This window comes from Silurus meridionalis, chromosome 25, assembly GCF_014805685.1.
Source record: "Silurus meridionalis isolate SWU-2019-XX chromosome 25, ASM1480568v1, whole genome shotgun sequence".
Lineage (NCBI taxonomy): Eukaryota > Metazoa > Chordata > Actinopteri > Siluriformes > Siluridae > Silurus > Silurus meridionalis.
The window spans coordinates 6,825,437-6,842,782 of record NC_060908.1 but is presented as its reverse complement, the minus strand read 5'-3'; the positions used below and the strand labels follow the sequence as shown (position 1 = coordinate 6,842,782).

Sequence of the window (17,346 nt, the reverse complement as noted above, 5' to 3'; positions counted from 1 at the left end):
CTCGCAAGGGTGCATCAAAAAAGTTAAGTCGCTGTGCTGTGCGTCGGGTGCAGAAACTGCTTCAAAAAACAGACACATGAGTGCTGCAGCATTACTTTAGAGCTTGCAGAAGGTCCTCTTATCAGATCATACACCTCGCTCTTTAACCAGGTTCTTTGCATGGCCGTCATCCCAGAAGAAAGCCTCATCTGAAGCTGCCTTACAAGAAAACCCACAAACAGTTTGCTGAAGACCAAGAACATGAATTACTGGAACCATGTCCTGTGGTCTAAGAGAGACTAAGATCTTGTTTGGCTCAGATGTTGTCCAAGGGTGTGTGGTAACACCCTTATGAGGAGGAACAAGAAAATTGTGTCTTGCCTACATGGTGGTGGTATCAACATGGTCTGGGGATGCATGAGTGCTGCTGGGGAACTGTGATGCATTGAAGATAACATGGATTCCAACATGTACTGTGACATCCTGAAGCAGAACATGATGCCCTTGCTGCAGAAACTGGGCCGAAATGGCAGTTTTCACACAAATTTGTTGCCAGTTATTATCTCCATCGTAAGTCGGGGACTACCCGTGTATGCAGATATAAGTGTATATATACTGTAAGTTGTGTTGTAATATGTAATAAGAAGGTATAAGGCCGTGTTCTAATGTAAAATGAGTAATGATTGGAATTTGAGGCAGTAGGCTGAAGCTAATAATATGTAATAATATAGTTTAATGAATGTTTGAGGCACTTCACCTGTTCTTTAATCTCCTGCAGCTTGTTGCTTTGCTCTCGAATGTCATGAAGCAGCTGCAGAGCCTTGTCATCCTCCTGAGACACCTCGACACGAGCCTGCTCCAAGCTGCGCTTCAAACTCTACACACACATACGCACACAATTACGATGAATAGGACAACTCTCGTACAGAGAGATACACAGGCTGTAACTCATCCTAAGAACACCTCGGTCATGGACAGATAACTGAGGGCAGCATGTCTATCGATCGGCGCTACCCACATTTGCAATTTAGCGACTGATAACACTATAGATCTAGAATGAAAGATTTACAACAACCTTACAAAGTTCAGTAACAATCTGATAAATATAATTGGTGACAAGTTAAAAGTAAACCCTAAATAAATAAGCGGAGAGGCACGTGGTGCTTCCGGACACATGTACTGTGTGAAACAATGAAGCAATTCGCATGCTGTCATGTGCTGTGACATGTATAAAAATGCTCACCCAGGTGACCTTGATTTATATCAACAGCAAGAAAAAGCATTGTTGAGAATTGTGGTTGAAAGCGAAAATGTGTGTATTGGAAACAAATACAGAGATGAACATATATCTAAAAGATCACTGATGCAAAAAATATATATAAAAATTACAGAGACATGCAGGGTGGGAAAATATGGCTAGATGAATCATCATTTTCTCTTATGTCCAAGCTTGGTGGACCAAGAAGACCTAAATGGTTGACCAGCATGGTCCATTGGATCTATTATGCTGGGATGTTTTGGCTCCACTTGTTCCTTTAGAGGAAAAGGTCTCTGTGAATTAAAAAGTTCTTCTGACTGATCACCTTTCCTTTCCTAATGGGAGTGTGCTTTTCCAGAAAAGCCCCGCCCACATCCATAGGGTATGTGGTCCGAATAGTATAAAAGTGTTAAAATCATAGTCTATGGCCTTTATAAATTAAAAAGACCTCAACAGAATTGGACATTTAATGGAGATTTTGGTGGTTTTGTTAGACAAATTATACAAATATTAATGTATATTCTTGTTTTTGATAGAATGCAGCTAACTGTAGTGATAACACATTTATTTTGAAGATTATCATCTGAAATTAGAAAAACAGAACATGTGAAGATTGAAATTCAAGTGTAGTGTGTACATTTGTTAGGAATCCCAACACTATCCATGTAGTTCAGAGCAAGAGTACTCACGCTGCATTCGGTGATGTAAGTGGCGAGGTCCTGCTCTAGGATGCTCCTTTGCGTCTCGGAGGCCTTGAGCTCCACATCCTTCTGCTGGAGCACCGACTCCAGGTCGGTCATCTTACGCTGGAAGCGCGAGATCTCCTGCTCCATCTGGGCCGCCACAAACACAAGAACCAGATCTAAATGCATTTTACAGCGTCGCTCCAGCCAAAAGGACGCATGATACGAGCATATGTTCCAACTCCGTGCCTGCCGATGGACACCGGATGTAATTGTGTTTGACAATGACACGCCTGTGTGTGTTAAGCCACAGCGTTGCTGAATTCTGAAATCTGATTGGGCAGTCAGTGTTGGCTTATTTTCTACAGAAGGGACTCTAACAGTACTTCTGGATGTGTTAGTTCTGACTAGGGTTGCAAAATTCCAGTTCCAGTTCCAAAATTTTCAAGACTGGAAACTTTCTATGCGAATGAACAAGAATATATAGGAATTAACAGGAATTAACGAGAATTAACTGGAATTGATCTGGGAATTTACAAAATTGCAGGTCAGCCTATAACAGGGAACATTAACATCCAGATTGACTGCAATTTCAGTTGACTTTCTCCCCTGCACGTTCATCATTCACATGTACACAGCACACTTACTGCAGGACTACTGAGGCTGTACATGCACTGTGCATTCCTCTATAACATACACATCATTTCATGAATCCCGCACGCAAAATAATGTCAAAAAACGTTGGCGAGTTTTTACGCAAATAAATAAATATTACTTGCATTATGTTTAAAACTACCTTGTGCTGTGTGTAAGCTATTGCGCAACACAATCATACTAAAAGTCAAAGATGTCATTTTCATAAAAGCTTATGATCTAATATAAAACTAAATGTTTATATTTGTTTGTATATGATACAGTTTATATAAATGTCCCCAAATTTTATCCCCTAAATTCCCATAAATTCCTGGTAAGTTTCCAACTTGACATATTTCCACAATTCTTCAGATGAAGTTCACACGGAAAGTTTCCGGAAATTTACCGGATATTTTACGTCCCGTTGCAACCCTAATTCTAACACATTATTGTTTCTATAGCAACAACTCATTCACAGGGACCTGTATGGTAGACACGTTACATAATCTGAAACGAATTCAAAACACACATTTATTAAAAATAAATATGTTATTAAAGATTAATGAAGCAGTTTGCTTTTTATCCTCTCCAGTGTCAGTACTTGGTCAGTTTTGTACCAGAGGCCTGGTGTGGAGAAAGACAAATAAAGAAATCAATGTGGGTGTTCCTCAACTTTAAATGTAATTCTAAATAGTTGAAAAAAAGTTCATTAATAATAATAATTAAAAACAAGTATTTGCTGACAAATCTGGGGTGATATAAGAGGAATAAAACTTTTCGAGGACATGCTAGGATTGGAACAACAGGGTGGTTACTCTTAGCTGCATCTCATCACCTCATCATTAATTTCTCCCCTATGAAAGCATGTCTTGTGTTTGTCTGTGCCTAATTGGTGAAACTTTTACAAACTCTACAGATTGTATGGACTGATCAATATACTCTATATGTCCAAAGGTTTGTAGACACCTGCAAATCTCATACATATATGCTTTTTCGTTCTTTTCAGATCAAGTCTTTCTTTACTGACATAATAACCTCCACTCTTGCATAAGATTATGGAGTACGGCTTTGGAGATTTGTCCATTGAGCATTTGGTGAAGTCAGGCACTGATGTAGGGCATAGGAGCCTGTGGTGCAGTAATTTCTTGCAGTTCATTTTAAAGGTGTTAATTAGAGATGTGGTCTGGGGCAGACCACTACAGTTCCCCCTGAGGTACAGGAAATTGTAATGCTACTGCACACAAAGACCACGCCGCTGTGCGGTGTGACAGTCAGGTGTCCACAAACTTTTGTCCACATACATTAGTGTCAGGTTAAGTGTTAATTATATGGTCACACACTCCTCACAATCATCACGAGGACAAAGACGCGCTGTATGAGAACGCACACATGAGACCCTGCGATTCAAACTGTACTGTGAAAAGCAATCAGTTAATTAACGGAGTCGATTAATGAAGTGCAACTGCAGAACAAGTGAACTTCAAATCGGAGAAGGTTAGAAAGCTCATTACCCCTGTACAGGTTTTAACCAAATTAGTATGCAAAGCGCACGAATAAAATATTTCACCTCGTTTTCGCGGGCATGAGCGCACGAGAAGCGCGGCTCCTTTTACAATAAAATGCATGACGGCGTGCTGACATTTACACAAAAGTGACTATGCTCACGCCAGTGAAGTGCAATCCTACCTTGTGACATTTGTCTTGGGTGTCTTGAAGTTCTTTGCTTTTTAGCTGCAGTTTTTTTTCCATGGAGTTGGACTTGGCAGGGGAGTTGAGGCCTGCCGCCACTGATCTAAAGCACAGGGATGGAGATGTGCAGAGGAAAGTTAGAATAATGCGACAAATGATATTAGTCTCAGATGTAGCATCATAAATTGTAGAATAAGAGACAGCAGTCCCCTGTCCCCCCACACGCATAATCACATCACCCGCTCGCAGTTTTTCGATCAGTTTAAATGCATAATTTATCAAAAAAAAAACATAAAAGTCTCAATTTAGAAATTAGATAAGAAAAACAAGAGCAGTTTGTAAACATTACTGACTTTAATGTGTAAACACTCGGGGATAATTAGGAGAGTTTTCTGATCTAAGCCTGAGATAATCCTGATTACAACGAACAGACTGAGGATGCATTTGTTGTATAAGTTATGTAATGATCGATTATCTTTAGTTAAACTGCAGATTTAGTCCACTATGTGCAAACTGTATTAAACATAGACATGATTGGATCGATTGGTAGTAGTATTATAAATCTGAATGCATCTGAGGTTATCTTCATGGCATTTAGTTACAAAGTGTTAGGTAATATTCCAAATCACTTATTTAGTCTCCACTAGTAGTAATTTACCTGTAGTTTAGTTTGTGTGAATTATTATTATTTTTTTTTCTTGCACTTGTGATCTCTTTCTGATTCATGTTAATATTTGTACCAAGAAGAGAATGATGTTTTATATATATATATATATATATATATATATATATATATATATATATATATATATATATATACATACAAACACACACACACACACACACACACACACACACACGAGTGTTTTGTTATGCGAGCAAAAATGTATGTTGAAATCTTGAACGCAATCGCACACCCCGAGCTGGTTGTTTTCGCTCGCCCAAGTCAGCTACCCGAGTAGAGTATGTTTTGCAAGGTTTGAGATCTACAAATCTCTTTTTTGATAATGCAATGTCACATTTCTGAGAAATAATGAGAAACCGGTCAAAAGCCAGTGTCATTAGATTGTTGGTTGGTGATTAAAACTGAGAGAAAAGAAAGAGATTCAAGTGACTCAAAAAAAATTTTTAAAAAATGAATCTCACAAGCGTTAATTCAGTAAAACGAGTCGGTTCGGGTGAAAGTCTTTCCGACATCATAATGGAAAGAGGTACAAGCAATAACCCATCTCCTCCTATCCTCCTTCTCATCTCCCTCATACCAGCCTAGGCTCTTCTCAAAGGTACAGTAAACATCACGTATATTTGCTTTGATTTAAGATTATTATTGTTACAGCCATTAGGGTTGCACAAACCAGTGCACTCTTAGTGCCGGTCCCAAGGCCGGATAAATGGGGAGGGTTGCGTTAGGAAGAGGATCCAGCGTAAAACACGTGCCAATTCGAACATGCGGATCACGAATACGGATGATCCGCTGTGGCGACCCCTAATGGGAGACACCGAAAAAAGATTGTTACAGTATACAGTAATGCAATACACATCACTTATAAATGTGTTATTATACTGTATTACTGTACTTTTATTTTTATATGAATAATTTTGAGTAATTTCGAATAATGTCTGATGTCATGATTTCTTATGGGAAAACTCGTATCGATATACGAGCAAATTGATATATTGATATATATATAGTTCAGGTCCGGTGACTGTGGAGGCCAGGTCATCTGGCGGTTTTCTTTATTTTCATGACTATGAAAATTGTAGATTCACACTGAAGGCATCAAGGGCTATTTGACCAAGAAGGAGAGTGATGAGCGTGACCATTTGAGGTGACTACCTCTTGAAGCTCATTAAGAGAATGCCAAGAGTGTGCAAAGCAGTAATCAAAGCAAAAGGTGGCTACTTTGAAGAACCTAGAATATGACATTTTTCAGTTGTTTCACACTTTTTTGTTATGTATATAATTTCATATATAATTCCACATGTGTTAATTCATAGTTTTGATGCCTTCAGTGTGAATCTACAATGTTCATAGTTATGAAAATAAAGAAAACTCTTTGAATGAGAAGGTGTGTCCAAACTTTTGGTCTGTACTGTGTATGTGTATATATATATATATATATATATATATATATATATATATATATATATATATATATATATACACACACACACACACACACACACACACACACACACACACGGTAATCCCCCGCTTTCCCATGGTCAGCTCTCGCTCCCCCCGGTTTATAACGGAATTGCATTTGCCACATAACTAATTTGTTTGGCTGATTTTCCCAGTCTCTCACGGATAGCACGATAGACCGAAAAACTTCTGGGGAATTGTTTTTATGGAGTTTTATGTTGAAATAATTAAATGTATTAATAAAAATACAATTATTAATTACAAAATGAAGTAAAATGTTAATACAGTACAGTATACGTAAAATCATTTTTTTGGGCTGGTGTCCTTTTATTGTGGTGTTCCGTTTATCGTGGGCGGTTTTGGAACATAACCACCGCGATAAACGGTGGATTACTGTATATATAAATCACTTTCCGATGACAGCAAGCATGAAGCAGACTACATTTTGATGCTTGCCATCTGCTTCTATATTCAAATCTCGGTCTTATATATTTAAAAAAAAAAACGACACAACATGACGCATGCTCCAAATTAATGTTTGATCAGTTTTAGAATTACTGTTACAACCAGCAGAAACGTTTGATGAGAAACTGAATTTCTGGGGGTAATGCTTATTTTCTTTGAAGACCTTGAATCCTAAAAAATTTGCTAAATAAATCAGCTTTATAAAAAAGAAACACCATTATGAGCACTTCATCTTCTTCTTGTTTCGGCTTCTCCCATTAGGGGTCGCCACAGCGGATCATCCGTCTCCATGCCCCCCTGTCCTCTACATCTGCCTCTTTCAACCCAACTACCTGCATGTCTACCCTCACCACATCCATAAACCTCCTCCTTGTCCTTCTTCTTTTTCTCCTTCCTGTTGGCTCCATCCTCATTTTCCTACTGATATACCCCATGTCCCTCCTCTGCACATGTCCAAACTTTCTCAATCTTGCCTCCCTTACCTCGTCTCTAAAACGTCCTACATGCGCTGTCCCTTTTATAAACTTGTTTCTAATCCTGTCCATCGTCGTCACTCCCAACGAAAATCTCAACATCTTCAGCTCTGCTACCTCCAGCTCCACCTCCTGTCTTTTACTCAATGCCACTGTCTCTAAACCATACAACATCGCAGGTCTCACCACAGTCCTATAAACAGCACTTATATTGAACATACTCATAAAAAAAAGTCCCTTATAATTTTTTTTTAGGAAAAAGACATGTATGCTGTATGCAGTAATCAAAAAAATAAAAAAGGTTCAATCTTAATGCATGAATGTATTTTGCTGTTATATTTATTGTTGGTCATGCTTATGAAGGGTGTGGATAATTCTGTAATGTGTCTAAGACAGCGCATTAACTACTAAATCAAACTCTACCGTGTATGAAATAGGTATTATAAGGAATGTATTATAGTTGTTATGACCATGGTATTTAACGTGGAACGGTGCGTAAAAGAGAGTGCAAAAAAAAGAGAAAATGGTAAAAGAAACCTGACTATTATTGGAGGTGGATTCCTTTCATCCCCAGAAGAGCATTAATTCATACAGACATAATTACCAAACCTGTTCCTCCACAGGATCCTTAAATAACCGAAACGCTGAGTCAGAGCTCGCCTGGAGCAGTTTAGCACATGCGTATTTAAAGTGCGGTTTTTACAGGTCGGAAGTGTGGACATTTAAAGGTTTTAAGTTGAATTTGAATGGATTTTAACTCTTTTTCAAATAAAGCGGGGTTAAACAACATGATGTTCAGCAGACTGTTTTGCAGGAAGTTCTGCTTCCTGTCTGCTCGGTGTACAAAGGCTGAGCACTGCAGGCCGTTAAAAGCGCATCCTGGGTACTCAGCGGAACAGAGACACAGGCTGCGTTTTAAATGCGTAAAATTGCATCTGCACCATTTTCTGATTGGAATGAGTGATAATGTTAGCTTAACCCTGTCTACGAGTGCACAATAGGAACTTACAGGCATGATTATTAGAGGCCAGGCACTCTAATGCATATGTATACATGTTACTTCTTATTATTATTTATTTAGGCACACTTATAGAAGACTACTTACACAGTCATTTTGGTGTATCCCACTTCAGCACCACCAATAACTCAACAGTGCACAGTCATAGAAATGCAAATCTACTTTGCTCTGACTCTTCAAGTCATGCAGAGTTTATTGCATACCATGATGTTCTTTTCCATCACATTAAACTGGCCACCACTTTTTTTTCCCCCCTCCAACATCATCTCTTACAAATTCTGCTCAATCTGGATGTCTAATCATTATGAAATTTGACTTGCTGAAACATTTTCCGTCGACGATCAAATAAACTTGATTGCTAAACAGCATTTGGAAATATAGGTGCTAATGGTCCCATTTAGAAGTTGACCAATTCATCGGTTTTGCTGATTAATAGGTACCGATATATGATTGCTGGAACTATTGGATATCTGCAACATTCCATACCGATAGTTTTTCCGGGTTGTGTCTGTTGCTGGAGCGGGTAGGTCAGCTGTCATTATACATTCTAGAGGTAAATTACTGATGCCACATGCTGTTTGTTTTAACATGTCCTGTGTTTAAATCCATTTGAAAAATTATTGGTTGGTTAATCGGTTATCAGCAAATACGATCCAAACTAGCTTTCGTTATCAGCAAAATTTACTATGGGTCAACCTCTGGTCCCAGTGAGTTTTGGTCTTTCTCAGTCATTAATGGGTTGGGGACCCAGTCTTGACCCCCTTAATCACTGCTTGCGTAAGGCTGAATAGCGATTGTGTAACTCGGATATTTGTGTGAAGCGGTTGAACGGAAGGGGGGGAAAAAAAAAACAGCCCTTTCTTTTACTTTCTAAATCTGCAAATGCTTTTATTTCCTATACCTGTGAGCGCTCGCTGCTGCTTCTGCCATCCGGTTTACACCTGGAAAAAATCATGTATAGTCTTTTGTCTATAGGCTTATTTACTGTACATTGCTCCAAAAAGCAATCTGAATTCAGATACAGAAAAACTCCCTGAATATAAATAAGCTTTGTGTAAAAAAAAACATAAATCTTGGAATCGCATTCAAAATGAATCCCTCTCTCACTCTAGTATGCAATCAGACAGCAGGAGGCTCAATAAAACACTGTAGACAAGTTCACCAATTGTGTTTCAGTAATTAAAAAGAAGGAAAATGGTGGAAACAATTGCAACACACTAAATGTTTGCGCTCGAGTAATATTATATTATCAGCCCATCACTGATGATATTTGTTCTGCTAGCTCAATGCACTAATTGAATCTAACCAAATATAGCATGCACTTTTCTTTCTTTTTTTTCCCCCTTGCCGTAATTGCTGAACCTTGAGGCAAGTTGCAGGCAGAAAAGCATGTTATTTACTTGCAGTGCTGCAAACCGTTTACCATTCGTGGGAACCCAACGCTTACATCTAACAAAGCTAAATCAGCCATAACAATATCGACAGATGGACGGAAATATCGGCATTGGCTCGGGCTGCTCCGTTTCCGCAGCTGTCAGATACGCGTCAGAACCACTTCGGGCTGTTTTGGATGTTGAGAGAATTGTGCCCACGAGCATCATCCTATCACATAAACCATGCAATTGGGCACCTAACAGATAAGAAGGGCACAGACGGAGACGATTGCTTTTTTCTTTTCTTTTTTAAACACTTAACATGGATCCTTGCTGAGAAGCATTATATCAATGTCGAAGCCTATTACACACACACAAACACAAATCAGGTGCTATGGATAGCTTGGTGTGTGTGTGTTAAAAGAAAAACGCTGAGTCTGATAGGCAGGTGTATCTGATCACCTGGTTTGCCCCCATCATGCCTATGTTAGCTTCTGGCTCTCCCTTATTAGTCACGCTGTTGGAATCCCTGCTAACACTCTAAACACATTGTACACCATTTCAACCACCATATGAGCAGGGCATGCCTTATAATCTGTTCTTTCTCTGAGTCAAGCTGTACCTGAACTCCTGCTGCCTGATATGAAGCCAGTGCCAGATAATGACACTCTTATGAGAAGGTTACAGTTAATCTTGTCTTCTGGATCAGCCTGATTCATCCAGATGCTCTGCTCTTGCTCTTGGTTATACACCTGGAGCTTTCTGCACTCGTGATTTACCTCCTGCATTCGTCCATTATCTCACCAGGATACCCGTGATAGGTTGGCATTAAAAATAAATCATACTTGTTTGTTTGTAACTTCACTAACAGCTTAGCACATTTCCAAAATACCTGGCACCCTCTGAGCTTCGACTCACAATCTGCTGATTAGTGACCCTAGAACCTTCAAAACTGAACCACCACTGTATAAAAACTCAAACCAGAACAAAATACATTCGGAATTATTGATTGTCCTAAATAGGGTTGCAAAATTCCAGAAATTTTCGAAACTGGAAACTTGCCATGGAAATGAACAAGAATGTATAGGAATAAACTGGGAATTTACAAAATTGCAGGTTTTCTAATAACAGTATTTATTAGAATAATGGAGTAAAAACAAAAAAATCCTGCACACAAAATAGTAAAAAAAAAAAAACAATTTTAGTGATTATTCACGTAAATGACAAATATTACACAAATTTATATTTAAACAATATGTTGTGTGTAAGCTATTGTGCAACAAAATCAACCTAACAAAGTTAAAAAAGGTCATTTTTCAAATCTGTATTACTTTACATGCATGTCAGCTCATATCCAAACAAAATGTTTATATTTATGTTTGTATATAATACAGTTGATACATTTCCCCAGATTTCTAACAATTTCCCAAAAATTCCTGGTAGGTTTCCATGGACATATTCTTGAAATTTTCCACCCCTTTGTAACCCTAGATCTAAAACAGTAAGAAAACAAACAATTCACGAATGCTTTTAACTCCAGAATTCAAGCAAAAGTACAGGATTAAAAAAAAACCAAATGAATGAAGGTAGACACCTGATACTGGTGCGGCCTACAAAATGTGATATTTCTAATCTAAGCCTCAAAAACACATTTCTGGCAACAAGCTTAAATACATTGTAATGTGATTTTTTGCTGGAAACAAGCCTTTTAAAGTTTTGAGTTTTTCTTTACTAAACAGTCAATGTTTTTTTTTTTTAACTATCATCTATCAGACTTCATAGTGCACCACAGGATGCCAATTAAAATCATTGAGCACTGAGAGAAAAAGTCATTTATTTGGCTCTTGTCTATTCAGCTGTTATTTCTTGATTTCTTTGTCCCAATCCCAAATTAGTTCATTTTTAGACAGTTTACAGATTACAAGCATCACTTAAAATCAAATAGAAGAACTAAAAAAACTGCTTCATTTGATGGGTACCCTTTATCAAACACTAACCTTTCAATTATATGCGCATCACACAAACTCCCAGCTAAACTCAAACCATATGATTCCTATAAATTTCCATAAATTCCCCTAAATTCCTGGTAAGTTTTCAGCTTCCCCAAATTCCCCAGATGAAGTTCCCATGGAACTGGAAATTTACCCGAAAATGTTCCAACCCTTTGCAACCAAAGTTCTACTACAGTGATAAAACCAAACAATTCATGAGTGCGATTAAATACAGAATTCAAGAAAAAGTCCTGGATAAAAACCGAATGAAGAAAATGAAAGTAGACATCTGATACTGCTGCGGCTAGTGTCTAATGACATATGAAGTAGCACTAAAATATAGTCTAAAATATCAGAATTCATCTGTGGCATGATGATTTGTGCGATAGAGCAGGCCTGTGGATTAACAAATCAGAGTGTGAGAAGGTAAAAGGGACAAAAAAAGGTGAAATTAAAGTTCCTTATAAGTAAAAGGAATAGAGAAAGTTTTTTTTTCACTGTGTATTTACTATACTTATATATGGTTGAAAAACAATGAAATCATCCTGACTTGAGTTGACTGATTATCTCCACTCTTCTGGGAAGATATTCCACTAGATTTTGTGGAGATTTTTGCTCATTAAGCCAAAAAGACATTAGTAAACTAAGTCTTTGATGTAAAGTGAGAAGTCTTGGGGTGCAGTCAATGTTTCTATCCATCCCAAAGGTGTTCAATAAGGGTGCGGTCAGAGCTCTACAGCATGCCACTCAAGATCTTTCATTCCAACCCATGTGAAACGTATCTACAAGAAGCTGGCTTTGTGCACAGGTGCATTGTCATGCTGGAACAGGTTTGGGTCTCCAAGTTCAAGTTAAAGAAAAAATCTATTGCTTCCACATTCAAAGCTCTTCTATACAATCGTGTGCCTCCAACTTTGTTTTATATATGGCTGGAAAACTTTCTGCGAAAGCTGAGAAAAGTCCATCTCTCACAATCATCCTTATAACATTACATACAGGGACACTTTTGAGCACGTCCTGAGAAGATGCAACACTCCCTGGTTCGAAAATTGCACCGTCTCAGATTCACCTGCAGTCTCTCTTCCGTCCAACACAGATATTTACACCACATAACCCTCACACAAATCTCTTCACCCTAAAGGTACTGAAGCATTTGGTTCCTCGCGTACCGGTTTCATCTACAAAGCTATCAGGTTTGCACCAAGAAACTAGACTGAGATGGACATTATGCAGTGAAATATCTAAGCAAACAAACCAAGCGCAGCAGCTCATGAATATTCATGCTTTGGCCACATAACTGACAGCTAGTCAGCAGAGAGCTGCACACTCAGGCGAAGGACATAATATAGCAATCATCAGCTGAGATAAAAACATAAAAAGACCTCATTTAAATCCGGTTAAAGATTTAACAAATTTTTGAAAAAAATCTGTTTGAATGATTGTAGCATCAGGCTGCATTATAACAAAATTGATTAAATTAAAGGGGGGGGGGTCTGAATACTTTCCAAATTCACTGTGTGTGTGGGTGTATGTGTGTGTATGTGTGTGTGTGTGTGTGTGTGTATTTTATAGTACCCTTTGGAAACTGTTAGCTACAAACTTCAGGATCTTAATTACTTATGTAAGCAAATTTTTACACAACAAAGCAAAATTTATATTTACTGAAAAAGTTTATGGAGCCCTGCGTATAAATCACTTAGAGGCAAGTAAACAAGATAATCTCACTTGGTTGCCAATAAGCTATGGGAAAAGGTCAACTGTTGGTCAACTGCCTCTGTAGAAGTATGAGTTTATGGGCAACCTTTATTAATATACCAACTGCACCATTTTTGAGATTAGTGCCAATAGAACATTGCATACTGATTCCATGTAATCACGCTGAATCGCTCAAAGAGAATATGTACATTAAAAAAATGATAATAATTGTACCATCACCAACTAGTGGTACATGATCGTGCTGACTGAAGCAGATACACAGCCCAAATGCAGAGGCACAATTTTCACACAATCTGCTCGTCTTCATCAGTGGAAAAAATCTCTACATGTACGTGCGTGGAAACATAAATAAAAGGCGGCATAAAAACTCAGACAGTTCAATCGAGTTTTGCTGGCTTTGTCATTACAGCCATTATCTCAAGGGTTTTCAAAAAGTGCCAGAAATGGAGTTAGTCAGAGTTTCAGTTCAACAGACGGCAGCAATGCACAAAGCTCGCCGAACACAAATACACAAAGGCAGAGGGTTTTTTGCTCTATACCCGTGTGTGATTATGTCTCTGGGTAGACTGGCACTGTAAGCCGCTTGAAGCAGCTTATCATTCACAGAGGCAATTAGTGCCTGATGCTGTGAGAGATGGACGGACAGGGAATGGCAGACACAGAGAGAGACAACATTTCACAATCTGGCCTGCGTCCATTTGTCAGATAGCATCAGTTAAACACACTTTAAAAAAAATACTCCAGGTTGTAAGAACAGCTGCTAGTGCCTTTCATTTGCTGCTATCTGTGGACCATTGAAAATTGGAAAAGAAATGATGAAAACCATGCGCAGTTTTTGAAAGATGGTTTGGTTAATGTTTCCTTTATAACATGCAGTCAACACACCTCCCACTGCCAGAACTGGAAAACCTTCTTTCACTGTTTTTCTTCATTAAAGCACACAGTGATACCAATGTATAGATCATATCAAACCTCATATCAAAACTACAGAGCACTTGCAATAACATTTTTCTTTATTTCCTTTCAATGGCTGCTAGGGCATATGCATTATATGGTAAATTGCTTTACATACTGTAAGTTTATGGTGAAATTGCACCATACCAGACAGCAAATTTGACACGCCAATCAGCCATCTTTCAAACATAGACGTAATTAAAGTATAACCCCAGCCATAGTTGTGGCTAAAGATTTCGAAGCGAAAAAATTGTAAGCTTTCAAAATCATCTTATGTCCCATACACCAACTAGGGATAACATTATGACGTTATAACATTTTGACCGGTAAAGTGAATAACACTGATTATCTCTTCATCATGGCACCTGTTAGTGGGTAAGAAATATTAGGCAGCAAGTGAATATTTTGTCCTCAAAGTTGATGTTTAGAAGCAGGAAAAATGGGCAAGCTTAAGGAGTTCAGCGAGTTTGAAAAGAGACAAATTGTCATGGTTAGACGACTGGGGCGGAGCATCTCCAAAACTGCAGCTCTTGTACAATGTTCCTGTTTTGCAGTGGTCAGAATCTATCAAAAGTGCTTCAAGGAAGCTCCTGTAGCTGAAATTGCTGGAGAAGTTAATGCTGTTAATGTTTGAAGGGTCAGGACTGTTTTGGCGGCAAAAGGTGGACCAACACAACATTAAGCCGGTGGTCATATATTATGCCTGATCAGTATATATAGGGAATATACAAGTGACCAATTTGGGAAGAAAAACTTGGGGAACAATTATTTGGATTCTTTGAATACTGATACAGGAATTTGCATTATTAAGCAGTTGTAGAACTGATACCCAAATAGTTGGAAGGTAATGTGGCTACTCGCACCTTACTAGAAATGCTGCACTGCATGTGTGCGCAATTGCTTCAACTTCCTGTCTGAAGCATGTCAAATTACGGAAGATTCGGGTATTTATAATACTGTATTTGTTGAAACAACCCGATCCACACAGTTCTTTACTAGTAATTCTCTTGATATAAATACACATTTTTGGTGAAGAACAATTTTGCGCACACTACAAATAGTATTTCCAGTACAGATCGTGTAACCACAGGCCAAATAAGATATCTTTTGATGCTGTCATGCTCATTGAGGTGCAGTCAATTAGTATAGGATATGACGGTTCCTGTATCAATTGCTGTCTCCACATTCAAAGAATCCCGAAGAATTGTTCCTACAAAATTTTCTCCAAAACAACAGGTCAATCCACAGCTACCAACCAGGGAAGCCGAAGGCTCACGTGTGCGTCCTCAGAGACACGATAAATCAGCCAATCAAAACTTCGACCACTGCTCTTGCGGCATCGCAGTTTTGCATAATTCACTCTGAGGAAAGTGAGAGGAAATCAGTCCTCTTCTGCATAAATGGTTAGTGTTGCTCGGATTTGTGCCACCACCACCATGACAGTGGTTTTGCTCTGCTGCCTTCTGTCCATAATTATCTGTGGCATCCTCAAGGGAAGTAAGCTCACAGCAAATTTCATTGAAGTAAGTCATTTTAATAAAAAATCTAGTGTGATCTAAAGCAATATTGTTCTCATGTGACCCAAGAAGGATCAGAACAGAAGGCAACTCCAACTGGAAAAAAGTTCTAGAAGATGTTCAGTTTCAGCTCAAACATCTCAATGGTGCAATTGCTAAAAACCTGTTCCTGCCAGGCTGCCAGGGCACAGCAGGGGCTTCTTGACCGCCAACGTCGCCAGTTCAACAAAGCGATGCCAACTGGTGCTGCCCTTTGGGGACAGGGCAGCACAATCTATCAAGAATGTTCTTTGTGTTATTGGCGATGGCAGCTCTTAAAGATGTGTGAAAGCCTGTTCGAATGTGTGGGCGGCTGAGAATAAACCCACGGTTTCGGGGTGTATTAGATTTGTTTGTGGCGTTGGCTCTGTTACAATTAGAGAAGTAATTTTGATTCGTTTTTTTTTTTTTTTTTTTTTTTCGTTTCAGTTTTGCCCTAGAAAAACAATATCTCACCTATAGAGAGCGGGCAAAACAGCCCATAATTAATTTGATTATCAACCCTCTGTGTTTAGTCTCAGTGCATAATTACAGGCTACACATTTCAAATGGAAGCAGAAAATAAAAATATAAACATCATCAACAACAACAACAACAACAGAAATAGCCTCTTATGTAAGTAAGCACCTTTCATGGTACCTTTTGGGACACCGTTTAAATATATCACAGCAAACAAAAAGCATCTACTAATAAAAAATAAAACGTTTTTTTAAAACATATAATTATGAAATTGGGTTCACAGAAAGTGAAATGTTCCACCAAGGGAGAAAAAAAGCAAAAATGTTATGAGAGGTAAAGGAGTCTGAGGTGAGATGAAATGAATCTACCTATTTTTAATCTCAGGATTCCTATAAATATATCCTGACACAAGCAAGACCACACACAGTGGAACTTCAGGGTCCAGGCATGTAGAATCTTGTAATACAGAAATCGTTGCAAGCTATAGCTTTTTTTTTTTTTTGATTGACTCATGTAGAATACTTGCCTACATTAAAAGTAAAGACAAGACTTGACGTCAATCAAGTATTGACGCCACATCAATTCGCTATACAGTACTTTTAAAAAAAAAAAACGTGTCTCTGATAACTGCCTGACATTTAACCAAATGATAAGGAATTGTGCTGACCCACAATAAAAATAAAAAAAATCGCTTAGTTATATGGGCAATAATTATAACGGACATCACTGACTATCATTTAGACAATGCATTATTGCAATGATACAATATTCAGTGATTTTTCTACTGCCGTGTTTTCATAACAAGTACATTTAATGTCTGTCCCGGCAACTTCCTTGTTTTAAAGATGTGGTTATTTAAAATACTCAACTAATAAGTGATTATTGTACATTATATGTCCAATTGAAGGAGCTGGCATAAAAAAGCTTCATTGCTAGTTTTGTAACATGCCAGC

The 17,346-nt window shown here is 38.3% G+C and overlaps 1 protein-coding gene across 6 annotated transcripts in view; it reads right to left on the bottom strand.

Annotated features, from left to right (window-relative positions):
- The window catches only part of cita (citron rho-interacting serine/threonine kinase a), a 94,820-nt gene that overhangs the window by 50,436 nt on the left and 27,038 nt on the right, over positions 1–17,346 (bottom strand). For all 6 annotated transcript variants that reach the window (XM_046838943.1, XM_046838947.1, XM_046838946.1 and 3 more), the window contains exons 11-13: positions 4,240–4,345; positions 1,927–2,070; positions 737–856 (exon numbers count right to left, since the gene is read on the bottom strand). In XM_046838943.1, coding sequence (XP_046694899.1) covers positions 737–856; positions 1,927–2,070; positions 4,240–4,345 — 370 coding nt within the window. The remainder of the gene's footprint in view (positions 1–736; positions 857–1,926; positions 2,071–4,239; positions 4,346–17,346) is intronic.